At 42.5% G+C, this 27,221-nt stretch overlaps 1 protein-coding gene across 1 annotated transcript in view; it reads left to right on the top strand.

Annotated features, from left to right (window-relative positions):
* LOC126426451 (ankyrin repeat and protein kinase domain-containing protein 1-like) overlaps positions 1-25,363 on the top strand; it is a 39,405-nt gene extending 14,042 nt beyond the window's left edge. Inside the window, exon 4 of the mRNA XM_050088366.1 lies at positions 24,883-25,363. Within this exon, the coding sequence (XP_049944323.1) occupies positions 24,883-25,363 (481 nt within the window). The remainder of the gene's footprint in view (positions 1-24,882) is intronic.
* The last annotated feature ends 1,858 nt before the right edge of the window (positions 25,364-27,221 follow it).

Raw genomic sequence — 27,221 nt, 5'->3', positions numbered from 1 at the left:
AAAATGGAAAAGGCAAGTAAACAGTTTATGATGCAAATTTTCGATGGAGGGGGAAAGGGTAGGAAGTAATGGCATCACCTGCAATGGGACTCTGGGCTGAATCAGCGGTCAAGAATGAAGACGTGTGCCGAACTGATTCTTGATGCGGGATCTCTTGGTTCGTAGTCAGCTGCGTTCACCATCGCTTTACCTGGCCAAAGTATTTATCGCAAATGCATGGAGTATCTCGACATGCTGCCAGGCTAGCCCACATCACCATCCACCACCACCTATCTGCTGTCTCCATCGATGTTCCCAGTGCTCACGAATTTTAGATCCGCCCTGGAGGTAGAACTTACGCTACTGGCCATTAAAATTGCTACACCAAGAATAAATGCAGATGATAAACGGGTATTCATTGGACAAATATATTATACTAGAACTGACATGTGATTACATTTTCACGCAATTTGGGTGCATAGATCCTGAGAAATCAGTACCCAGAACAACCACCTCTGGCCGTAATAACGGCCTTGATATGCCTGGGCATTGAGTCAAACAGAGCTTGGATGGCGTGTACAGGCACAGCTGCCCATGCAGCTTCAACACGATACCACAGTTCATCAAGAGTAGTGACTGGCGTATTGTGACGAACCAGTTGCTCGGCCAGCATTGACCAGACGTTTTCAGTTGGTGAGAGGTCTGGGGAATGTGCTGGCCAGGGCAGCAGTCGAACATTTTCTGTATCCAGAAAGGCCCATACAGGACCTGCAACATGCGGTCGTGCATTATCCTGCTGAAGTGTAGGGTTTTGCAGGGATCGAATGCAGGGTAGAGCCACGGGTCGTAACACATCTGAAATGTAACGTCCACTGTTCAAAGTGCCGTCAATGCGAACGAGACGAGTCCGAGACGTGTAACCGATAGCACCCCATACCATCACGCTGGGTGATACACCAGTATGGCGATGACGAATACACGCTTCCAATGTGCGTGCACCGCCATGTCGCCAAACACGGATCCGACCATCGTTATGCTGTAAACAGAACCTGGTTTCATCTTAAAAAATGACGTTTTGCCATTCGTGCACCCAGGTTCGTCGTCGAGTACACCGTCGCAGGAGCACCTGTCTGTGATGCAGCGCCAAGGGAAACCGCAGCCATGGTCTCCGAGCTGATAGTCCATGCTGCTGCAAACGTCGACGACATTTTCGTGAAGATGGTTGTTGTCTTGCAAACGTCCCCATCTGTTGACTCAGGGATCGAGACTTGGCTGCATGATCCGTTACAGCCATGTGGAGAAGATGCCTGTCATCTCGACTGCTAGCGATATGAGGCCGTTGGGATCCAGCATGGAGTTCCGTATTACCCTCCTGAACCCACCGATTCCATATTCTGCTAACAGTCATTTGATCTCGACCAACGCGAGCAGCAACGTCGCGATACGATAAACCGCAATCGCTGTAGGCTACAATCCCACCTTTATCAGAGTCAAACTGCTGTTTGTGTATGATAAATCGGTTGGAAACTTTCCTCATGTCAGCACTTGTAGGTGTCGCCACCGGCGCCAACCTTGTGTGAATGCTCTGAAAAGCTAATCATTTGCATATCACAGCATCTTCTTCCTGTCGGCTAAATTTCGCGTCTGTAGCACGTCACCTTCGTGGTGTAGCAAGTTTTATGGCCAGTAGTGTAAATTCCATCAGCACTGAATGTTGTGGACTCATCACCTATCGGAGCAAATCAATTATATGAATGCATGGTGTCTGTTCTTTGGGACATTTCTGAAAGAACAGACACCACACATTTATAAAATCGTAAGTAATCGCTATACGAGGTGTGGCTAGAAAAAAACCGGACTAGTACTGGTGAAACAATAAAACGAATGCAATAAGGCTGAAAGCCGCGTGGCCTGTCACGTGACTCTCGCTCCGCCTACTGCTCGAGTTTCATCTGCCTCCTGCACTCAGTCTGCCCGTGGCGTCTGTTTTAAGTAGTTGACGTTTTGACTGCGCGTCGGAAAATGTTGAGTGTACAGAAAGAACAGCGTGTTAACATCAAATTTTGTTTCAGACTAGGAAAATCTGCAAGTGAAACGTTTGTAATGTTACAACAAGTGTACGGCGATGATTGTTTATCGCGAACACAAGTGTTTGAGTGGTTTAAACGATTTAAAGATGGCCGCGAAGACACCAGTGATGACACTCGCACTGGCAGACCATTGTCAGCAAAAACTGATGCAAACATTGAAAAAATCGGTAAACTTGTTCGACAAGACAACAAGTCAACTCCTGTTAACTCAGACACTGCTCTGATTGTTAAACGGCGATCTTGTCGAACAAGTTTACCGATTTTTTCAATGTTTGCATCAGTTTTTGCTGACAATGGTCTGTCGTGCGAGTGTCATCACTGGTGTCTTCGCGGCCACCTTTAAATCGTTTAAACCACTCAAACACTTGCGTTCGCGATAAACAATCATCGCCGTACACTTGTTGTAACATTACAAACGTTTCACTTGCAGATTTTCCTAGTTTGAAACAAAATTTGATGTTAACACGCTGCTCTTTCTGTACACTCAACATTTTCCGACGCACAGGCAAAACGTCAACTACTTAAAACAGACGCCACGGGCAGACTGAGTGCAGGAGGCAGATGAAACTCGAGCAGTAGGCGGAGCGAGAGTCACGTGACAGGCCACGCGACTTTCAGCCTTATTGCATTCGTTTTATTGTTTCACCAGTACTAGTCCGGTTTTTTTCTAGCCGCACCTCGTAACTGATAGTACATTTATTCCATTGTGAGACGAGATAGTCAAAGCCTACATGGAAAAATGTTTGCTGTTGCCTACTGTGACACCCCTCCCTTGCTTAAACAATCAGAAATTTGTGTTTATAGTTCACACTGGCAATACAAAAAAACATTCGTTGATGAGTAGTTGTAAAAAGTTCCACTTTTTTAAGACGCTTCCAGTGTTCAGAGGTGTTGAAAATTTACTTCATATCATATTCGAGGTCCGTGGTGTTAAATGATGTAGCATGTAATTAATAGTTTTTCACAGAAAATGTGGTTTATTGACCATTCCCCATAAAATTTCACACATAGTTTCATATTTACACATGAAAATTTCAACACACAAAACGTACAGATCTTTTCATTGCCTATCTTCTGCACGCATTGCAAAGAGATTTACAAGTGTTAACGTAATGGACTGCAAAAAGACTCTGATGCTAGTACTGTCTGCAAAGAATAATATATGACAACCTGTTTTCTCTCGAAGCTTGTGGAACAGGGATTTCCAACTTATTAGCTTATATGGGCCTCACTGGTAGTAGATGAGCATTTTTGGACTGTACAAAATATACTCAACACTAACACAAAAACCATGGTCGAAGGTGAATAGTTAACACAGTTAAGTTTGTTATAACAAAATTCTGATACTGTTAGGTAGCAAACACTGGTAATAATTGCAATGCACATGAAGATTTCTTACTTACACCGACTTGTACTGAACAGAACTGCGGTTAGAAAGGGTCTTCATCATAATTGTACATAAATAACACAGAATTTTCTTTTATTCCCTAAATTAATACCACTATACGCCTCCAGCTCTAGTGTCGCAGTTCCAACTGAAGTAGCCATAAGATAACAGACCAGCATGCCTGACTGATTGGCTAGTTATAAATACGTGACTGTGGACGTTAAAGTATAGCATGGGCGGCAATGTTAAAAATCGGATGGACCAATGCCAGAATAGCTCGTGTAGTAGGAGTTTCAGATTGAAAGTGTTCAATTAATCATAAGTTTACATAAACGAAATTTTATGATTTTTTTAATTTTTTTTTTCAAAACTCCTGTGGTAGATATTCAATTCTTGGGCCACACTGACACTTGCTTTCGGTTGCATGTGGCCTGCAGGCTGCAGCCTAGACTCCCCTGTTCTAGAACTTTGATGAGTCGACGCTACGGATAATGTGACTTCCGTGTTTAGAGTATTCATCAAATTTAGTTTACTGAACGGTTCCTGTGGACATGTATTTATGTGAAGATCTTTTTGTGAAAATAGCTGATAATAAAGGATTAAGACATTTGCTAATGTTAAAACTAGAAACATCCTCTTATATTGTAACATCAGTTCTAGGCGCTTCAGTCCGGAGCCACGCGACTGCTACGATCGCAGGTTCGAATCCTGCCTCGGGCATGGGTGTTTGTGATGTCCTTAGGTTGGTTAAGTTTAAGTAGTTCTAAGTTCTACGGGACTGATGACCTCAGATGTTAAGTCCCATAGTGCTCAGAGCAATTTGAACCATTTTTGTAACATCAGTTACATATCGACAGAAGAAATATAGACATATAAATAGTGACATAAGGCTTAGCTACAGTTGAAACCATCTGTCAAAATTATTAATAAGTAATATAGTCTTGTTTAATCAGGATTTCCTGTTGAATTTTGTAAACCAAACTTCAAAATGCAACCTTGCATAAATTCAACATATTAATACATTAACAAATACCGATCTACCTCAAAACTTACTCTAGAGTATTAGAAACGCTCATAAACATCCATAATAATGGATTATGTAGCTTATAAACGAAAACGAGATCAAATCTGGCCAGAATTTGGGTGGCTTCGCATATTTCACTAGGTGTGAGATAAGTTCCATCAGAACATGCTTAATTACACTGCGGAACCATGATTGAACATGGGCACGCACCTCTTCGTCCAAACAAGCCGACAGCCACAAATGTCTTTCTTCGTTGCTCCAAAAATATGGAAATCACATGGAGAGAGAGTTGGGACTGTAGGGAGGATGTGTAATGGTTTCATTTACATCTACGTCTCCATCTACATGGGTACTCTTCAAAACATGCCTAAGCGCCTGATAGAGGTTTCATCGAACCACCTTCAGAATAATTCTCTATTATTCCACTCCCGAACAGTGCACAGAAGAAACGAACACCTATATCTTTCGGTGCGAACTCTCATTTATTTTATTTTATTATGATGATCGTTTCTCCCCAAGTAGATCGGCGTCAGCAAAATATTTTCGCTTTCGGAGGAGATAGTTGGTGATTGAAATTTCGTAAGAAGATTCTGCCGCAACTAAAAACGCGTTTGTTTAAATAGTGTCCCCCCCCCCAAATGTGTATCATCTCTGTAACAATCACTCCCCCCCCCCTTTTTTTTTTTTTTTTTTTTTTTTTTTGGTCATCAGTCTACTGACTGGTTTGATGCGGCCCGCCACGAATTCCTTTCCTGTGCTAACCTCTTCATCTCAGAGTAGCACTCGCAACCTACGTCCTCAATTATTTGCTTGACGTATTCCAATCTCTGTCCTGTCTTCCTCTATAGTTTTTGCCCTCTACAGCTCCCTCTAGTACCATGGAAGTCATTCCCTCATGTCTTAGCAGATGTCCTATCATCCTGTTCCTTCTCCTTATCAGTGTTTTCCACATATTCCTTTCCTCTCCGATTCTGCATAGAACCTCCTCATTCCTTACCTTATCAGTCCACCTAATTTTCAACATCCGTCTATAGCACCACATCTCAAATGCTTCGATTCTCTTCTGTTCCGGTTTTCCCACAGTCCATGTTTCACTACCGTACAATGCTGTACTCCAGACGTACATCCTCAGAAATTTCTTCCTCAAATTAAGGCCGGTATTTGATATTAGTAGACTTCTCTTGGCCAGAAATTTGCCATAGCGAGTCTGCTTTTGATGTCCTCCTTGCTCCGTCCGTCATTGGTTATTTTACTGCCTAGGTAGCAGAATTCCTTAACTTCATTGACTTCGTGACCATCAATCCTGATGTTAAGTTTCTCGCTGTTCTCATTTCTTCAAACCATACTGTGTACTCATTAGACTGTTCATTCCGTTCAGCAGATCATTTAATTCTTCTTCACTTTCACTCAGGATAGCAATGTCAACAGCGAATCATATCATCGATATCCTTCCACCTTGTATTTTAATTCCACTCCTGAACCTTTCTTTTATTTCCATCATTGCTTCCTCGATGTACAGATTGAAGAGTAGGGGCGAAAGGCTACCGCCTTGTCTTACACCCTTCTTAATACGAGCACTTCGTTCTTGATCGTCCACTCTTATTATTCCCTCTTGGTTGTTGTACATATTGTATATGACCCGTCTCTCCCTATAGCTTACCCCTACTTTTTTCGGAATCTCGAACAGCTTGCACCATTTTATATTGTCGAACGCTTTTTCCAGGTCGACAAATCCTATGAAAGTTTCTTGATTTTTCTTTAGCCTTGTTTCCATTATTAGCCGTAGCGTCAGAATTGCCTCTCTCGTCCCTTTACTTTTCCTAAAGCCAAACTGATCGTCACCTAGCGCATTCTCAATTTTCTTTTCCATTCTCCTATATATTATTCTTGTAAGCAGCTTCGATGCATGAGTTGTTAAGTTGATTGTGCGATAATTCTCGCACTTGTCAGCTCTTGCCGTCTTCGGAATTGTGTGGATGATGCTTTTCCGAAAGTCAGATGGTATGTCGCCAGACTCATATATTCTACACACCAACGTGAATATTCGTTTTGTTGCCACTTCCCCCAATGATTTTAGAAATTCTGATGGAATGTTATCTATCCCTTCTGCCTTATTTGACCGTAAGTCCTCCAATGCTCTTTTAAATTCCGATTCTAATACTGGATCCCCTATCTCTTCTAAATCGATTCCTGTTTCTTCTTCTATCACATCAGACAAATCTTCACCCTCATAGAGGCTTTCAATGTATTCTTTCCACCTATCTGCTCTCTCCTCTGCATTTAACAGTGGAATTCCCGTTGCACTCTTAATGTTACCACCGTTGCTTTTAATGTCACCAAACGTTGTTTTCACTTTCCTGTATGCTGAGTCTGTCCTTCCGACAATCGTATCTTTTTCGATGTCTTCACATTCTTCCTGCAGCTATTTCGTCTTAGCTTCCCTGCACTTCCTATTTATTTCATCCCCTATTTAGCGATAATACAAAACGTTCTGCTGTTCGTTGAACTTTCTCGATGTACTCCCTTAATCCTACCTGGTAAGGATCCCAGGCCGCGCAGCAGTACTCGAAAAGAGGACGGACAAGCGTAGCGGAGGCAGTCTCTTTAGTAGATTACATTTTCTAAGTGTCCTGACAATAATACTCAATCTTTAGTTTGCCTTCCCCAGAACATTTTCTCTCTGTTCTTTCTAATTTAAACTATTCGTAATTGTAATTCCTAGGAATTTAGTTGAATTTACGGCCATTAGATCAAGCTGATTTATCGTGTAACCGAAGATTAACGGGTTCCTTTTAGCACTCATATGGATGACCTCACACTTTTCATCATTAGGGTCAATTTTCGCACCATTCAGATATCTTTTCTAAATCGAGTCTGCAATTTGTTTTGACTCCACAGGAAATCACGAATCCAGTCACATAACAGACGATATCCTCTAAGCAAGCAATACCGCTACAAGCTGCTTGTGTGTCAGAGCGTCAAAAGCCTTCCGGAAATCCAAAAATATGGAATCATTTTGAAATTCCTTGTAAATAGTACTAACACTTCGTGCGAGTAAAGAGGTATTTGTGTTTCACAAGAATGATGTATTCTAAATCCGTATTGACCGCGTATCAATATACCGTTTTCTTCCGGATAATTCACAATTTTCGAACCCGATATATCTTCCATAATCCTGCTGCATATCGACGTGAATGATATGGGCCTGTAATTCAGTGGATTACTCCTACTATCTTTCTTGAATATAGGTGCGAACTGTGCAACTATCCAGTCTTTTGGTATGGACCTTTCGTCGAGCCAGCGGTCGTATATAATTGTTAGGTATGGATTTATTGCATCATCATAGTCTGAAAGGAAAGTAATTGGTATACAGTCTGCACAAGAAGACTTGCTTGTATTAAGTGAATTAAGTTGCTTCACTAGTCTGAGGTTATCTATTTTTATGTTATTCTTGTTGCCAGCTGATCTTCATTCGAATTCTGGAATATTTACTTCGTCTTCTTTGGTGAAGGAATTTCAGAGGGCTGTGTTCTACCAAAAATATCGAAAAGTATTTGAACAATTTACTTCAGACTTTTACGCTGTACTCGAATGAAAATTCACACGGACATAGTTTTTATATATTCCTTTAATATACAAGGTGGGCGGAAATTCCCGTTACAGACTTCAAGGAGTTGTAGAGGGGAGTGAGTACATCGTATTTTGAATAGGAACACATGTCCGGAAACGTCACCCAACAGCTATGAACACTTGCTCTGCAGAGTATATGAGTTTCACATTAGCGAAGATGAACGAATGGTCATAGCTCCTCAGGTATGCGATTTAGAGCCCACGTTTATTGGACATTTTTTCTCGTTTCTGTCCACACTACCACCACTCAAAGTTACCAGCCCTACACTCTTCGTAACACAAGAACCGGTACATGTTTTCAACTGCAGAGGTATCAGAACGGTTTTCGTTTATAACTTTCGACTCGTTCGTTTCCGGTACAGGGATCCTTACTTCAAATTAATACATGTATAGTTCTCCATCACCCTAGAAAGTCTGTAACATCATCACAGAATCATCCCGTGTATACGTACATTTACAGACGCCCGCGTCTATAACTTTGATGCTCTGTTTCCGGACATGGGTTCCTATTCCAAATACGATGTACTCACTCCCCTCTACAAGTCCTAGGAGTCTGTAACGGGAATTTCCGACCACCCTATATGTAATATTTAAATACATATGTAATCTATAAAAGCAAAACTCTGTTACCAAAAATCTCTAAAAGGTTTTGACTGATTTACACATTACTCTAATAAACATTTGGATGGACATAGCACATATGTTTATAACATAAATTGTATATACAAACATACAATAGGGAAAAGTTTTTAGCAAAAATCTCGAAAATTTCTATATAATTATATATATATATATATATATATATATATATATATATATATATATATATATATAATCCCAAAGAATATATATAATCCCAAAGAAAGCAGGTATTGACAGGTGTGAAAATCACCGAACTATCAGTTTAATATGTCATGGCTGCAAAATTCTGACATGAATTCTGTACAGACGAATGGAAAAACTGGTGGAAGCTGACCTCGGGGAAGATCAGTTGGGATTCTGTCGAAATGCTGGAACTCGCGAGGCAATACTGATACTACGACTTATCTTAGAAGCTAGATTAAGGAAAGACAAACCTACTTTTCTACCATTTGTAGACATAGAGAAAGCTTTTGACAAGGATGAATGGAATACTCTCTTTCAAATTCTGAGGGTGGCAGGGGTCAAATACAGGGAGCGAGAGCCTATTTACAATTTGTACAGAAACCAGATGGCAGCTATAAGAGTCGAGGGCATGGAAAAAAAGCAGTGGTTGGGAAGGGAGTGAGACAGGGTTGTAGCCTATCCCCAATGTTATTCAATCTGTATATTGAGCAAGAAGTGAAGGAAACATAAGAAAAATTCGGAGTAGGAATTAAAATCCATGGAGAAGAAATAAAAACTTTGAGGTTCGGCGATGACTTTGTAATTCTGTCAGAAACAGCAAGGCACCTGGAAGAGCAGTTGAACGGAATGGACAGTGTCTTGAAAGGAGGATATAATATGAACATCAACAAAAACAAAACGAAGATAATGGAAAGTAGGTGCATTAAATCAGGTGATGCTGAGGGAATTAGATTAGGAAATGAGACACTTACAGTAGTAGATAAGTTCTGCTATTTGAGGAGCAAAATAAATGCTGATAGTCGAAGTAGAAAGGATACAAAAAGTTGACTGGCAATGGCAAGGAAAGCGTTTCAGAAGAAGAGAAATTTATTAACATCGAGTATAGATTTAAATGTCAGGAAGTCGTTTCTGAAAGTATTTCTATGGAGTGAAACCATGTACAGAAGTGAAACATGGACGATAAATAGTTTAGACAAGAAGAGAATAGAAGCTTTCGAAATGTTGTGCTACAGAAGAATGCTGAAGATTAGTTGGGTAGAGCACATAACTAATGAGCAGGTACTGAATAGAATTGGGAAGAAGAGGAAGTTGTGGCACAACTTGACTAGAAGAAGGGATCAGTTGGTAGGGTACATTCTGAGGCATCAAGGGATCACCAGTTTAGTATTGGAGGGAGTCGGGGAGGGAAAAAATCGCAGAGGGAGACCAAGGGACGAATACACTAAGCAGATTCAGGATGTAAATTGCAGTAGTTACTAAGAGATGAAGAACCTTGCACAGGATAGGGTAGCGTGGAGAGCTGCATTAAACAGTCTCTGGACTAAACACCATAACAACAACTTATATATTATGGAAATATTGTTAGAAAAAATTTGGAAAAGGTCTTGAGTGAGTTAGCTCAGATTTTTACAGGTTACACGTCGATTTCAACAAAATTTGACACAGAAACAGCAAGTCTCATAAGTATCAGCACTGTGGGTTTACAATCTCATAGCTGTAATAGGGGTGGAGGTATGGGGAAAAAAAACCAATTTTTTCAGCCCCTCGGGTGTAGGCATATAGGCTACCCTGAATGACAAGCATATTGTCTGGGTATAGTATCGGCCTGCTTTGCAGTGCAGCATACACATCAGGAGCAGGAAACTATTTTTCCAGCACCCAATGTGTAGGCTGCATTGCACGATAGACATTTGTGTGGGAATACTATTTGCGTGCCCTTTTAATCTCCTTTGCAGGAACTCCATGTGCATCTCCAATCCTCTTCAACATCACACTGGAGAAAATAGAGAAAACCCTAACAAGGAACAAGTACAAAAAAAGGGATTATCTGACTATACCACAATCAGATACTGTAACTCAGTAGTGCAACCTGAATGAGTGTGCACTTCAGAGTGTCTTATTTGATTTAAAAAGCGAGCTTCGAGAACTCGAAAACAAAGAACTAAAGTTTTGAAGAAAATTCTCTGACGACAGAAGACTATTGGTGGGACTTGGACATGGCTGAGCAGTGGAATGATGAATTGATGGAATGGATAGTGGTGGAGACTGAGCTAGAAACAGAAATGAGAGAGGAGGAGAACGACTGAGTGAGAGGAGAAGAGAAAACAAAGAGTGAGTAGATGAGGTGGATCTGGTCAGAAAGAGGGGAGAAGGAAATGTACATTGGGAAGGGGGAAACGCAGGAGGCCTATGGAAGTGGTGGAGTGGTAGTGGGCAGATGGAAAAAGTAAATGGAAGGTATGCACAGGGGAGGGAAGGAGGGTATGGATAGAGAGAGGAGGGAAGAAGATGTGGTCAGAGAGAGACGCATAGGAGGTGAACAAAGAGTTTGGCAGGAGGAGATGGAGAGACAGAATTGGAAACAGCAGATGGGTATGTAGAGTTGGGAGGATGATTGGGAAGAGACATGGGAGATTGGAAGAGGAGAATATAGGAAGGGAGGAGGAGGAGATGTCTGCAATATATGTGTGGAACACATACACAAGTGAAGTAGTTGGGAAAACGAAGTACATAATACAATGGTGTTACACTGACAGCAAAAATCTTCTAAAGTTCTTGACCAATATACTTCAGATTGTTACATGATATTCTAATAAACATTCAGACAGTCATACGCTATATATTCCTCTCTCAAAACTGACTATAAGACAGAAAATGCTGCACTGTGATCTGCTGTTAATGTTAGTGGATTTGTTCTGTTTCCCACAGTCAGTTTGAACTCTGAGAGCAGAGCATTTTAACTGTGAAAGCAGGACATTCAAACCATTAGACAAATTGTTTCTCTCAAACATATTCTTTCTCATCATATATACATTTTAAACAAAAATTATACACACAACAATGTGCTGTTATGCTTTCTTTCCCCTGTTTAGTTTTCACAGAACATAGGGAAGTTTTTCTCAGAACGTATTTCTTGTTAAGAGTAAGAATGTAAGAATTTGGTGATAATATACATCAACACATTTTTCTACATACTGTCCCTCACGTTCTATGGCCATACGCCAACAATGTGGACATTTCTCTACGTTGTGTCCATCACGTTCTATGGCCATACGCCAACAATGTGGAAGAGCGTGTATTCCCTGCTGGTAAAAGCTCTTGTCCTGTAGGCGTAGCCATGTTTTCACTGCATGACTGACACACTCATCATCTTCAAAGTGTGTTCCCCATAGAGAATCTTAAAGCGGCCCAAAGAGATAGAGGTCCAAGAGTGTCAGGTCTGGACTGCAGGGTGAATGAGGCAATGATGTCCATCCCAATTTGGCGATATGTTCCCTCGTTCTCAGACTTGTGTGTGAGCATGCATTATCGTGTTGGAGCAAGATTCCAGCTGGATTCTCCTCCAATCAAACACATCGTAAACGGTTATTGAGAGTCTTCACGTATGCATCTGAATTGATGGTTGACCGTCTTGGCATCACATCCACGAGAAAGAATCCCAGAAGACTGTCACCATGACTTTTCCTGGTTGTCTTGAATTTCTTCTTTTGTGGTGAATGAGAATGATGCCACTCCATGCATTGCCTTTTTGTTTCTGGCGCAAAGTGGTGTTCCCAGATTTCGTCCCCCACAACGACCTGTGACTGAAAGTGCTCTCTGTCGGTCTCAAAGCGCTCCAACAATTTAAATAAAAAGACCTTTCTTTCAATCTTGTGGTCCACTAAGAACATTCGTGGAACCCATCGTGAGCACCTCTTTCAATATTTGAAAGTCTCGTTCATTGCAGACGCACTTCCAATGCTGACCGACAACTTTATAGCCAATTGTCGAGTTGTGATGCGCCGGTCGACACGAATAATGGTTGTTGTTGTTGTTGTGGTCTTCAGTCCTGAGACTGGTTCGATGCAGCTCTCCATGCTACTCTATCCTGTGCAAGCTTCTTCATCTCCCAGTACCTACTGCAACCTACATCCTTCTGAATCTGCTTAGTGTATTCATTCTTGGTCTCCCTCTACGATTTTTACCCTCCATGCTGCCCTCCAATGCTAAATTTGTGATCCCTTGATGCCTCAAAACATGTCCTACCAACCGATCCCTTGTTCTAGTCAAGTTGTGCCACAAACTTCTCTTCTCCCCAATCCTATTCAATACCTCCTCATTAGTTACGAGATCTACCCACCTTATCTTCAGCATTCTTCTGTAGCACCACATTTCGAAAGCTTCTATTTTCTTCTTGTCCAAACTAGTTATCGTCCATGTTTCACTTCCATACATGGTTACACTCCATACAAATACTTTCAGAAACGACTTCCTGACACTTAAATCTATACTCGATGTTAACAAATTTCTCTTCTTCAGAAACGATTTCCTTGCCATTGCCAGTCTACATTTTTTATCCTCTCTACTTCGACCATCATCAGTTATTTTACTCCCTAAATAGCAAAACTCCTTCACTACTTTAAGTGCCTCATTTCCTAATCTAATTCCCTCACCATCACCCGACTTAATTCGACTACATTCCATTATCCTCGTTTTGCTTTTGTTGATGTTCATCTTATATCCTTCTTTCAAGACACTGTCCATTCCGTTCAACTGCTCTTCCAAGTCCTTTGCTGTCTCTGACAGATTTACAATGTCATCGGCGAACCTCAAAGTTTTTACTTCTTCTCCATGAATTTTAATACCTACTCTGAATTTTTCTTTTGTTTGGTATGCGCACGATTCAACATGACTGGAGCAGAGGCTGTGACAGGACGTCCCGAGCGTGGCTTATCATGGAGCTCTCTTTCTGCATTTCCTGAGTCTGTAACATTCTTTACCCATCGCCCAACAGCAGCGTCGCCATACACTGCACACAAACGCTTATGGATGTTAACCACGGTTTCTTTTTCTGCACACAGACATTCAATAACAGTACGCTGCTTGTAACGTTAGTATGTAGAAGCCATTTTGACAGTGTACCATCCGCCAGAACCGTTCGAAATTTCACTGGCGATCAGAACAAATATTAAATGTGAAGCATTGAAGCATCAACAAGGACGTTTTCTGTGTGTATTAATGTGTTTTTTTTTTTTTTTTGTTTTTTTTTTTTACAAAGTGTGGTGTATGCATTACTAATTGAGTGATCCTCGTACTTGGCTGGGTCAACATCAGATTTACGATACTAAATTTCGCTCAGCGTTAAAATAAGTGGCTCTGAGGCAGACTACATTGTCTCTCTTTGCGGTGAAGTCTTCATACATTCTCACTGCCACTATCCATATACACACATCAAAAAAAGTTATGCATCACCTCGGTTCCCAGAACTCCTGAAGATAGATGTTAACTGCGGATATTGTATCATAGACACAGTCCCTATGACTGTTCAGAGATGTCACTAAAAACGCCCAAAGATGTACACAACCATGCATGAGCAGCGTCTATTAGACGGAGAGGGTCCGACAACCCATCATTCTACCAGGAAGGAGGTACACGGCTCGTGTTGTCTATAGCTCAACCGTGCCAAGACGGTTAATACCGCGGTTCGATCGCGTCCGCATTGTTAGTTTGTGCCAGGAAGGACTCTCAACAAGAGAAGTGTCCAGGCGTCTCAGAGTGAACCAAAGCGATGTTGTTCGGACATGGAGGAGATACAGAGAGTCAGGAACTGTCGATGACATGCCTCGCTCAGGCCGTCCAAAGGATGCAATGGATGACCGCTAACTATGGATTATGGCTCGGAGGAACCCTGACAGTGTAACGAAACTACTGTTGTTGCGTTACGTGAGGAACACAGTGAAATTTTGCTGGGGTGAAAATCTTCAACATCGAAACGGGATTATTGGATTTAAACAAAAAAAAACGCAAAATTTTTTTGTTATTCTTGTGTTCCATAGACATCAAGAAAGTGTGATCATGGGGATGTTTCTTATGATCACATTGGCCTCCACTACTCAAAGAATTACTCTGAGTCAAATGCAAATGTTTACTGCTAGAACAGTTTCCAAAATAATACACTTTAGTAATTAGTTCTGTAGTGATACTTGTATAGTTCAGTTGATTTCTTATACATGTCTTAGTTCGCTGTAACTCGGAGTAATCTGCTTCCTGCTGCTGCTGCTGCTGCTGCAGCTGAAGTGGTCGTTTCCTCGGTCCATTTCATCTGCTAACTGGATCAAGTTACGTGAATTCCATGAAATAATCCAGGTACCAAGTCGTTTTTATAGTGGTTTATTTATGACAAGCCGCACCATTTCTTCTTAGTGGAAACTAACTCCACGTAACAGGCTACATAGTCACAACACATATTACATTACATTATTGCACAGACGTGCGACAGAGTGGTTGCGTCTCAAAACTGTCTCCAACTGTCCATTCTTGAGTCTTGTGCTCCTCCTGTTTATACGTTTGTTAACAATCAGGTCAACAAAACTACAGTGTAAATTTATTAAATTAACATTTAAAAGTTTAACATTTTTATGAGTAACTATCCACAAAACATTGCTTATTTTATGCTGAAACTGGCGAATACATCATATTATATAAAAATTGAAAGATAACAATGCTAACCTAAATTTTCTTAATTATGGCTTCATTTGAAATGAAAAATATTGCGAACATATATTGGACAAGCATGACCTACTAGTAACCAAATGGAGTAATAAATTTTATGAGATTTAATGTATTACCGAAATTACTTATTAGATACCATTGGAATTACAGAACTTTCAAAACACGAATATAAAACGAAAAGGGTTGTTTTATTTCAACAGTAACGCCACCATGTTGAAGAAAGCTTTTCGTGCAGCCACAGGACGTTGGGTCACGACTCAAACTGAGCGCAATAGGCTGCATGATGCACAGCTTCACTCCCGACGTTCACGGCAAGGTCCATCTTTGCAAACATGACATCGTGCAGTGCGTTACAGATGGGCCCAACAACGTGCCGAATGGATCGCTCAGGATTGGCGTCACGTTCTCTTCACTGCCGTGTGCCACATATGCCTCCAACCAGACAATCGTCGGCGACGTGTTTAGAGGCAACCTGGTCAGGCTGAACGCCTTAGACACACTGTCCAGCGAATGCAGCAAGTTGGAGGTTCCCTGCTGTTTTGGGGTGGCATTATGTGGGGCTGACGTACGCCGCTGGTGTTCAGGGAAGGCGCCGTAATGGCTGTACGATACGTGAATTCCATCCTACGACCTGTAGTGCAACCATATCAGCAGTACATTGGCGAGGCATTCGTCTTCATGGACGACAATTCGCACCCCCATCATGCACATCTTGTGAATGACTCCCTTCAGGATAACTACATCGTTCGACTAGAGCGGCCAGCATGTTCTCCAGACATGAACCCTATCGAAAATGCCTGGAATAGATTGAAAAGGGCTGTTTGTGGACGACGTGACCCACCAACCACTCTGAGGGATCTACGCCATATCGCCGTTGAGGAGTGTGACAATCTGGACCGACAGTGCCTTGATGGACTGGTGGATAGTATGCCACGACGAATACAGACATGCATCAATGCAAGAGGACGTGCTACTGTGTACTAGAGGTTCCGGTGTGTACAGCAGCTGGACAACCACCTCTGAAGGTCTCGCTGTATGGTGGTACAACATGAAATGTGTGGTTTTGATGAGCAATAAAAAGGTGGAAATGATGTTTATGTTGATCTCTATTCGAATTTTCTGTACTGGTTCTGAAACTCTTGGAAGCGAGGTGATGCAAAACTTTTTTTTATGTTTGCATATCTCTCTTCCACTCTCTCGTTATTTTCCCACTGGCATTTTCTCTGTACATCCCTCTCATTGTATCTTCTTTAGTCCCTTTTATTTGCTCTTCCTTACCACTGTCTACTTGTCCACCACTTTGACTCTGACCAATTGCCATTGTCTTAGTCTCATTCTTTTTCGCTCCCATTGCCACTGTCACCGTTTTTCTTACTTACAGCGTGCAGCCTTTCTCCTCAACCGCCATTATCTCCTCTCCATACGTGTTCTTGGGCATGGTGTGCTTGGGATTTTGACTCCTAGACCAGAAAACTTTAACATGCGAGTATAGGGGATGGGGCAAAGTGGGTAAGTTTCTTTGTGTTGACAATTGCAGATCTGAGGTGAAGGTGGGGGGTGGGAGGGCAGGTACAGACTTTTCCTCCCCCCCCTCCTTAACCATAAAGCCTATGTATGGTCATTTATCTCTTTGTTTCATTTCCAGTGTGTCCCCTCTCTTTTGCTAATACTGCTCTATCTCGATTCATCTGCCTTTCTCTTTTACTGCCACTGTCTCTCACTGACCATCAATATCTCCTCTCTATTTGCTTCCACTGTAACTGTCTACATGTTTTCAGCTATCTCTCTTGCTCTTCCATTCTCACATACCTTCTCCCACCGTCACTATCTCCTCTCTCTTTCTCTCCCACTGGCACTGTCTCCTCTCACTTCCATTGAGACACTCTGCGACTCTCTTTCAGCACAAAAAGCCTCCATGTGTTTGTATGCCAGAATTTTTGGTGAGGATGGTGGAATGAGGGCTGGGGCACATGGTTCGCCACTTTTCTTCCAGAGTCTTTTAAAGAGGAGCATATTCGTCGTTTTTGTGCGCTGATAGGAACATTTTTCAGCTGGTTCCTTTGTTTTTTTTTTTTTTTTTATTTACAGCAGGGTGTACTGCTTATTTAATACGAATTCTGAAAGTCAATAAAGTTCTGACGATTTACTTCGACACATTTACGTACTTTGACACATACACTCCTGGAAATGGAAAAAAGAACACATTGACACTGGTGTGTCAGACCCACCATACTTGTTCCGGACACTGCGAGAAGGCTGTACAAGCAATGATCACACGCACGGCACAGCGGACACACCAGGCACCGCGGTGTTGGCCGTCGAATGGCGCTAGCTGCGCAGCATTTGTGCACCGCCGCCGTCAGTGTCAGCCAGTTTGCCGTGGCATACGGAGCTCCATCGCAGTCTTTAACACTGGTAGCATGCCGCGACAGCGTGGACGTGAACCGTATGTGCAGTTGACGGACTTTGAGCGAGGGCGTATAGTGGGCATGCGGGAGGCCGGGTGGACGTACCGCCGAATTGCTCAACACGTGGGGCGTGAGGTCTCCACAGTACATCGATGTTGTCGCCAGTGGTCGGCGGAAGGTGCACGTGCCCGTTGACCTGGGACCGGACCGCAGTGACGCACGGATGCATGCCAAGACCGTAGGATCCTACGCAGTGCCGTAGGGGACCGCACCGCCACTTCCCAGCAAATTACGGACACTGTTGCTCCTGGGGTATCGGCGAGGACCATTCGCAACCGTCTCCATGAAGCTGGGCTACGGTCCCGCACACCGTTAGGCCGTCTTCCGCTCACGCCCCAACATCGTGCAGCCCGCCTCCAGTGGTGTCGCGACAGGTGTGAATGGAGGGACGAATGGAGACGTGTCGTCTTCAGCGATGAGAGTCGCTTCTGCCTTGGTGCCAATGATGGTCATATGCGTGTTTGGCGCCGTGCAGGTGAGCACCACAATCAGGACTGCATACGACAGAGGCACACAGGGCCAACACCCGGCATCATGGTGTGGGGAGCGATCTCCTACACTGGCCGTACACCACTGGTGATCGTCGAGGGGACACTGAATAGTGCACGGTACATCCAAACCGTCATCGAACCCATCGTTCTACCATTCCTAGACCGGCAAGGGAACTTGCTGTTCCATCAGGACAATGCACGTCTGCATGTATCCCGTGCCACCCAACGTGCTCTAGAAGGTGTAAGTCAACTACCCTGGCCAGCAAGATCTCCGGATCTGTCGCCCATTGAGCATGTTTGGGACTGGATGAAGCGTCGTCTCACGCGGTCTGCACGTCCAGCACGAACGCTGGTCCAACTGAGGCGCCAGGTGGAAATGGCATGGCAAGCCGTTCCACAGGACTACATCCAGCATCTCTACGATCGTCTCCATGGGAGAATAGCAGCTTGCATTGCTGCGAAAGGTGGATATACACTGTACTAGTGCCGACATTGTGCATGCTCTGTTGCCTGTGTCTATGTGCCCGTGGTTCTGTCAGTGTGATCATGTGATGTATCTGACCCCAGGAATGTGTCAATAAAGTTTCCCCTTCCTGGGACAATGAATTCACGGTGTTCTTATTTCAATTTCCAGGAGTGTATAAACAACAAATAAGTATGCCTAATACAAGGTTAAAATAAAATCATCCTATACTTTACATATTCATTTTACACTGCTTTACATAAAATTAAACAAAATTTTTAGGTGACACCTAAATTATACCAAAAAATACACTCTTTGATTTGCAAATTCAATAATTTCGAATGACACTACAATTTTTATAAGGTACTTATGCAGCGAGATGGCACAATAGAATAATTTCCTGGTCAATACAGCCTGTATAGACGTAAGGTGCTCCCCCCCCCCCCCCCCCCGTATCACCCATCACAGAGAAACAGCACATTCTACTAGCGTAAAAAACGGCGATTAAAACATGGTTTGGCGACCTCAGAACCCTTCGATGACCCTAAAATCCTTGTGATGTGTTCAGTACCTTCAGTCCGGGGTGGCCGAGCGGTTCTAGGCGCTACAGTCTGGAGCCGCGCGACCGCTACGGTCGCAGGGTCGAAACCCGCCTCGGGCATGGATGTGTGTGATGTCCCAAGATTAGTTACGTTTAAATAGTTCTAAGTTCTGGGGGGACTGATGACCTCAGAAGTTAAGTCACATAGTGCACAGAGCCAATTGAACCATTTTGTTCAGTACGTGAGTTAAAACTACATTTACGCCCAACATTGGATATTACGTGAATATTTCACGTGCCTATGTATGACAACTTTCAACCTCTGGACCTCGGTAACATATAATGATACTAAAAAAACTTTCAAGGCTCTAAGAGAAAATCGTCTTACGAACATATAGAAAAAGTTTCGACGATCTACCATAAATACAAATTATAGAGGTGGCCATCCTTACAGGTCGATCCTAAACATCTCCTAATGCGTAAACCGATCGGCTCAATTTCAATGGACTGCTGGAACATGTGTGTAACGTGTAACGTTTAAAAATTGACCCTATACTGTAGTATATCTTCAGTGAGTCTGTTTTCTTCCAGTAGGTATATTAGTAGTCGAAAGGCTATTCTTAACACTTGACTCCTTATCTCTGTGATTAGCAGAACACGAGACATGATACCACGAAAAATCGGATTTTCGCGCATGACATTTTGGAACATACACTGATCTGCCAGAACATTATGACTAACTGCCTAATAGATGGCATATCCACCTGTGGTCAGAATAACAGCGGCGACGTGTCGTGGTATGGAAGCAATGAGACCTCGGTAAGTCGCTGAAGGGAGTTGGCACCACATCTGCTCACACGAGTCACTAATTCGCGTAAATTCCGAGGAGGTGGGCCATGAGCTGTGACACCACATTCCATCACATCCCAGATGTGTGTGATTGGGTTCAGATCTGGCGAGTTGGGGAGCAGCACGTTAATTGGAACTCGCCACTGTGTTAGTCCAACCACTCAATTACTCTCCTGGACTTGTGAAATGGCGCATTATCTTGTTGAAAAATACCACTGACATCAGGAATCATGTTCGTCACGAAGCGGTGCAAGTGGTCTGCAGCCAATGTACGATATATCTTGGCCGTGATGGTACTTTGCAGGAGCTCCACTGGACCACAGATGCCCACGTGAATGTTCCCCAGAGCATAATGGAGGTGCTGCCAGCTTGTCTTCATCCGGCAGTACAGGTGTCTAGGTGTTGTTCCTCTGGAAGATGACGGATTCGCACACTCCCATCTGCATGATAAAGAAGGTTTTGGGATTCATCAGAGCATGCAACACTCTGCCACTGCACCAATGTCCAGTGCCGATGGTCAAGTGCCCATTTCAGTCATTGTTGCCTATGTTGTGATTTTTATATCAGCACATGCACGGGTCGTCAGCTGTGGAGGCCCATTGTTACGAGAGTTTGGTGCAGTGTGTGTTCAGACACACTTGTACTGTGCAAAGCATTGAAGTTTAATATTAGTTCCGTCACACTGCACCACCAGTCTTGTTTTAGCAGTCTGCCCAGCCTAAGACGACCGACATCTGCAATGATGTCTAGACACGGTTGCATCTTGCTTTCCCCACGGGCTGAGGACACTCACCACAGCAGTTCTCAAACACCCGACAGATCGTGCAGTTTCTGAAATGCTCGAGCTGAGGCTCTGGGCCACCATAATCTGCCCTCAGTCAAACTCAGTTAGATCTCATGCCTTCCCAATTCTAGACAAGGACACCACACTGACTGACACTATATGCACTACACATGTGTTTGACTAGCAGTCACTAGTCACCATGTGGTGCTGCTATCGCCTGGATGAGTTTGTGTCGATAGTAGGTCGTTGATTATAATTTTCTGGCTGGTCAGTGTACTGATACCAAGCGCTATCGTGCACAGACTGATAAGGGACCCATGGTCTCTGGTGGCTCGTTACCGACCATACAGATCATTTGCATTTCATCAGAATTTTTATCCCCATTTATGTAGCCATCTGTATTCGACTAAAAATAATTTCACAAGGGTGCAAATATGGACAGATGGTGCTGTGAATATTGTTTGGAAACAAGTTTGTTCTACTCTCTCATGATACTTGCTGTTGACGGCACTGATGCCCATCTCACTGTATGCTCTCAACGCTGTATTCAGGTCAACATATTTCTGTGGTGGAGTTGGTTGTACAAATAACAGTGATAGACAGCGATATGGATAGGCTTACTGATGGAAAGTTGGCCGATATGTGCCTTGTGCATGGGTTCACGGAATGCAACAGAGGAGCAGAGCCATTCTGAGCGGTTCCCACTGCGATGCCAGTCACGTCACAGCGCTTTGGTCTCTTCCTGGGGCTTACTACATTACTCTCTGTTTTGTGTTGTACATGGAGGTGATCGCATGTCATAGTATTATACAGGTATGGTTTCTCTGTGGGTTGTGATGGTCCTTATAATTAAAACATTCAACCTTAATTTATTACAACAATGCAGACTGCATTATTAGTACACCAAGTATGAGAAACCAGTGTACGACATAAGAGCGCAATTTTTACATTAAGAAAGGCGATGTTGCGTTGGATTAAAATAATTAACTGACGCCATTATCTCTTATAGCTTAAGAAAACCCTCTAACGTTTACGTTTAGTACAACTAAAGAGCAATCAATTTACCTGCAGGTTGAATAATATATCAAACAATGCAACATAATGAAATTGAGGGCCCAAATAAAAGCTATGTTTTAAAATCCTCTCACAAGGAAACATCACCAACTGCACCGCATATTATAAAGAGAAAAAAGCGCACTTGCAAGGCATTACCTCCAGCAAATCTAACAGTAACCATTTAAAGTACAGCTTTTTAACTTCCACACGCACTGTTTGTCACTCGCTTCAACCCATTGCAGCCAGCTTGCCCGAGCGCTGAGTACTGTATTGCAGGGTGACAACCAGAGCCTCTCTATTCAAGGGGATGTTGACGGCAAGAGGAGTGGTGGGGAGAGTTGCGCATATCTGTCCAGCGTATTTTGATATCTTGTTCGAGAGAAAGTGTTATTCGCCATGATAAAAGGTAATATAATACCGAAGATGTCAGTCTGATGCACATGTGCATTCAATATCATTTTAATAGCAGCTTAGACAAGGCACCTCAATTATATTCAGAATGAGTAAGTATATCGAGCAGCAATTTTCACCTACTGATAACGGTCAATATGGTAAACTTCCTGACGTTTGCAAGTAATTTTCATCGTTTATAGTCCCCAAATTCACACACCGGCATTTTTTCTTTTTTATCTTTTTTTTAATGGAGCTACGTAATTTGAATTTCTTCCGGCAGCTGTAAGTGAAGCTTCTAAGAGTCCTGTACATAGCAAGTATGGGACGTGATTAAGCAGTACTGATATAATTGCTCCGCAAACCACTGTCCCACCATCAGGACAAGATGTTCCTCAAACGTCTGCCCTATTACGCCAGGTTTATTCTCAGGTTTGGTTCTGGCACTTACTTTTATTCCATATCTCCTACTGTCTCATTTGAGCTTCTTAGCTTGAGATATGTATTTACAGTTTCAGTATCATGCAAATCATGTATCACTTTTATCCCATGTACTCCATTTCAATGATGTAACGTATTAAGTATCTTAGACGTTTGTTGTTTTAATATATTCAAAACATTAAGGATGACGTTCCTGCTGAAGAAAACTGTTAATGATATTGGCATCTAGTCAAAGGTTCACAGCAAACATATACAAACTGGTTGGCTGTATACATCATTTATTGAATTATTACATCATCAACATAACGACAGCAGAACAGAATCTGTTTACTGAGATCAGATCCATCACTAAAATATTTATGTTCCAAATAATTGACGGATATGTTGGCAAGGCAACTGGCAAAACAGGTACCCACAGATCATCTATCCTCCTGCTTATAAGTGTTATTATTAAAGGAGAAATAGTTCGTCATATCTACCCAAAGTAGTGACCTGATCTCAGTAAAAAATGGTTTTCTGGGATAATAATTATCATCTCATCCACAGGAATGTTTGTGCATACGTTCTTTGTTTTAAGTGAAACTGAGCAACACTCTGGTGGGAGCACCTTATCTTTCAGTTACTGGATCAAATCATTCCTAATGGCGATGGAAATGTTTTTTTTGCATACATAAACGTTTTACACATTAATTCCAATATACTATTCAGTATAGGACATATAGAGTGGTTTTGAATATGTATCTTAATTCGCACATGAAGACCAGGTGCATTCAGATTCATTACTTTCATTCTGTTTTGATAATCTCAGCTAATTATGTTCCTGTAGCTCACAAGAAATGCTTTAAACTCCTTCGCATAATTCTCTGTTTGATCACAATATATTTTTTAATATTAGTTTCTTAAACAATCTTGTTCTCTTTGAGATATACTCATTGTCATGCATGACAACTGCGCTGTTAGCCTTATCTGATTGATCAGACATAGCTTCCTCAGACTTATGCTGTTCTTTGATAAAACTCATTATCACATGGTCTTCATTTTTGGAGTTAGTTTGGAAGACTTTTCCTAAATGGTTCAAATGGCTCTAAGTACTATGAGACTTAACATCTGAGGTCGTCAGTCCCCTAAACTTAGAACTACTTAAACCTAACTAACCTAAGGACGTCACACACATACATGCCCGAGGCAGGATTTGAACCTGCAACTGTAGCAGCCGCTTGGTTCCGGACTGAAGCACCTAGAACCGCTCGGCTTTTCCTAGCATATTACTAGCTTTATATGCTATTTTCAGCTTTTGTTACAGGCCACACTGTCCAAGACTTTTTAATTCAACTACAAACTCTTTGGCTACCCTGTCACCTGTCAGTGTAGTACACTTCTCAACCTGTTTGTGTGTTTAGGCGGCTTTCCAAACAAATGTAGGCAATTGCTAGGTGGGTCCCAAGTCTAGATCTCAGAAAATACGATACATAAACATTCAAGTATGATAACACACTGAAGAACGTTTACATTATCTGTAGGTATATGGTGTACACGACTTTCATCCCTCGGGTTAACTGATGATTAAGGTAAGAGGAAGGGCATCGAGCTACAGTGTTAAAATAAAACTATTCAAATCGTGTCTGTGCACTGGACAAATCAGGCTCTTCAAGCTGGAGTGTCTGGCCAGCAGCAGCTGTGCACCTGCGCGTACATGTTGGCAGGTATCGGTAAAGAGCCAATGTGCAGGTCGTCGAGGAGCCTGTGTGATTGTATTGCCTTGGTCAAGCGAACAGGTGGCCAAAGACCACGTCTGATAGGTTTGCCTGACAGGTGGTCTAAACTAGCTACACCTACCCATGAGTGGGCCATTAGGTGTTCGCAGGACCATGTGTTGTGAGAAGCAGCATTGAAACAGTCTGTCTTAAATGACATTAAATACATAGATATATATGTTTGCAATAAGCTGAAGGAATGTCACTGTTTTGTGCAGGAACTTGTCAGCAAAGGAGAAGAGAAGCAAACTTCTCCAAGCAGCTAAAGATGGGGCACTGGAGGATCTGCGAGCTCTCCTGGCCGTGGGTGCAGACACGGGATCGTGGGACTGGTACGGGTGGACTGCCCTGCACTATGCAGTCGAGAGAGGAGACGTGCAGGCAGTGCGGTGTCTCCTGAATAGTGGAGCAGAGGTCGATGTCGGGACCTGGTGGGGGGACACGCCCCTGCATCAGGCTGCAAGGAAAAACAATGTGGCGGTGGTCTCAGCACTGGCAGCATCAGGGGCTGACGTCAATGCGAGAGCAGCATTCAGGTGGACGCCCCTGCACTTTGCGGCGTTGTATGGCCACACAGAGGTAGTGACTGCACTGCTTGATATGGGGGCAGACAGGAATGCCATAAATGAAACCAAAGACACGCCCCTAAAACTCGCCATAGAGAACAACAGAGTCCAACTGTTAGACATTCTAAAGTGAAGTTTAAAGTCAAACAGTGCCATCTGTACAACAGAATTCTGAGAGATTAACGACATGCATGTATATATATTAAAAGGTTGTAGAATACAAGAGAAAAAATATATCCTAAGACCTCTCATCTATATATATAAGCGGCAGTCAAACGAAAACGAGACAAATGGGAAAAAAAAATTAAACTGTTTATTATGTAAATTTCTGATGGAGGGGAATAAGGTAAGGGAAGGGAAGGGAGTAATTGTATCACCTGCAACGAGACTGTATGAGGAAACAGTGACGATGAGTGAATATGTATGCCTAACTGATTCTTGAACGCAGGATTTACAGCTTACTAGGAAGTTTCGTTCACCAATACATTGCCTGGACACAGTATTTATCGCAAATGCATAGACTATCTCGACATGCTCCCAGGCTAACCCACATTACCACCTAGCACCACCTATCTGCAGTCTCCCTCAATGACCTCAATGCTCGCTAATTTTAGATTCCTGCTGAAGGTCGAATGAGAATGTGCATCAGCACTGAATGTTGTGCACTCATTGCCCATCGAAGCAACTCAATTGCATGAATGCATGGTGCCTGTTCTTTTGGACATTTCTGAGAGAACAGATACCACACATTCATAAAAGTCTTTATTATTTTAAAAGTAATCGCTATAACTGTTAATACATTTATTCCACTGAGACGAGATGGTCAATGCCTGCATGGAAAAATGTTACGTTTGCATACTATAACGACCCTCTCTTGCTTCAGCAATCAGAAATTTGTGTTTATAGTTTGCACTGATATAGAATAAAAGCATTCATTGTTTAGCAAGCAATGCATATTCAAGTGCAAGAAAGATGATATAAAACAAGTGTGAAAAGTTTCACGTTTGAAGATGCCGTCAGTGTTCAGAGGTGTTGATATCATGTTTGTGATTCAAGATGTTAAATGATGTGGCATGGAATTAATAATTATTCTCAGAAAACGTGCTTTATTTATAATTCCACATAAAATATCACACATAGTTTCATATTTACATATGAAAATTTCAACACAAAATGTAGAGCTCTTTTCATTGCCTATCTAAGACACACATTGCAAAGAGATTTACATGTGTTAACTTAATGGACAGCAAAATGAGCCTGATGCAAATAGTGTCTGCGAAGAATAATACATGACAAGCTGTTTTTTCTCGAAGCTTCTAGAACAGAGGTCCCCATCTTTTCAGATTATCGTGTCACATTGGAAGTAGATGAGTATTTTTGGACTGCGCATAACATACTGAGAAAAAGATGGTCAACGTTAATTAGTTAACACATTTAAACCTCTTATAACAAAATTCTGTTAGATAGCAAACACTGGTAATAATTTTAATGCACAGAGGCACGGTGGCAAGAGGAGGGGGGCTATAGCAACCCCCCCCCCCAATGGAGTATCATATTACACTGGATTAAATGTCTTCAGAAATCAGCGAATATATTACTTCAACAGATTCAATCATTTTTTTATAATTATGTAGCAAAATACACTCCTGGAAATGGAAAAAACAACACATTGACACCGGTGTGTCAGACCCACCATACTTGCTCCGGACACTGCGAGAGGGCTGTACAAGCAATGATCACACGCACGGCACAGCGGACACACCAGGAACCGCGGTGTTGGCCGTCGAATGGCGCTATCTGCGCAGCATTTGTGCACCGCCGCCGTCAGTGTCAGCCAGTTTGCCGTGGCATACGGAGCTCCATCGCAGATTTAACACTGGTAGCATGCCGCGACAGCGTGGACGTGAACCGTATGTGCAGTTGACGGACTTTGAGCGAGGGCGTATAGTGGGCATGCGGGAGGCCGGGTGGACGTACCGCCGAATTGCTCA

This window comes from Schistocerca serialis, chromosome 11 (genome assembly GCF_023864345.2).
Source record: "Schistocerca serialis cubense isolate TAMUIC-IGC-003099 chromosome 11, iqSchSeri2.2, whole genome shotgun sequence".
In the NCBI taxonomy this organism is placed as follows: Eukaryota; Metazoa; Arthropoda; class Insecta; order Orthoptera; family Acrididae; genus Schistocerca; species Schistocerca serialis.
Note: the sequence above shows the minus strand (reverse complement) of the source record. Positions and strands in the feature narration are given on the sequence as shown.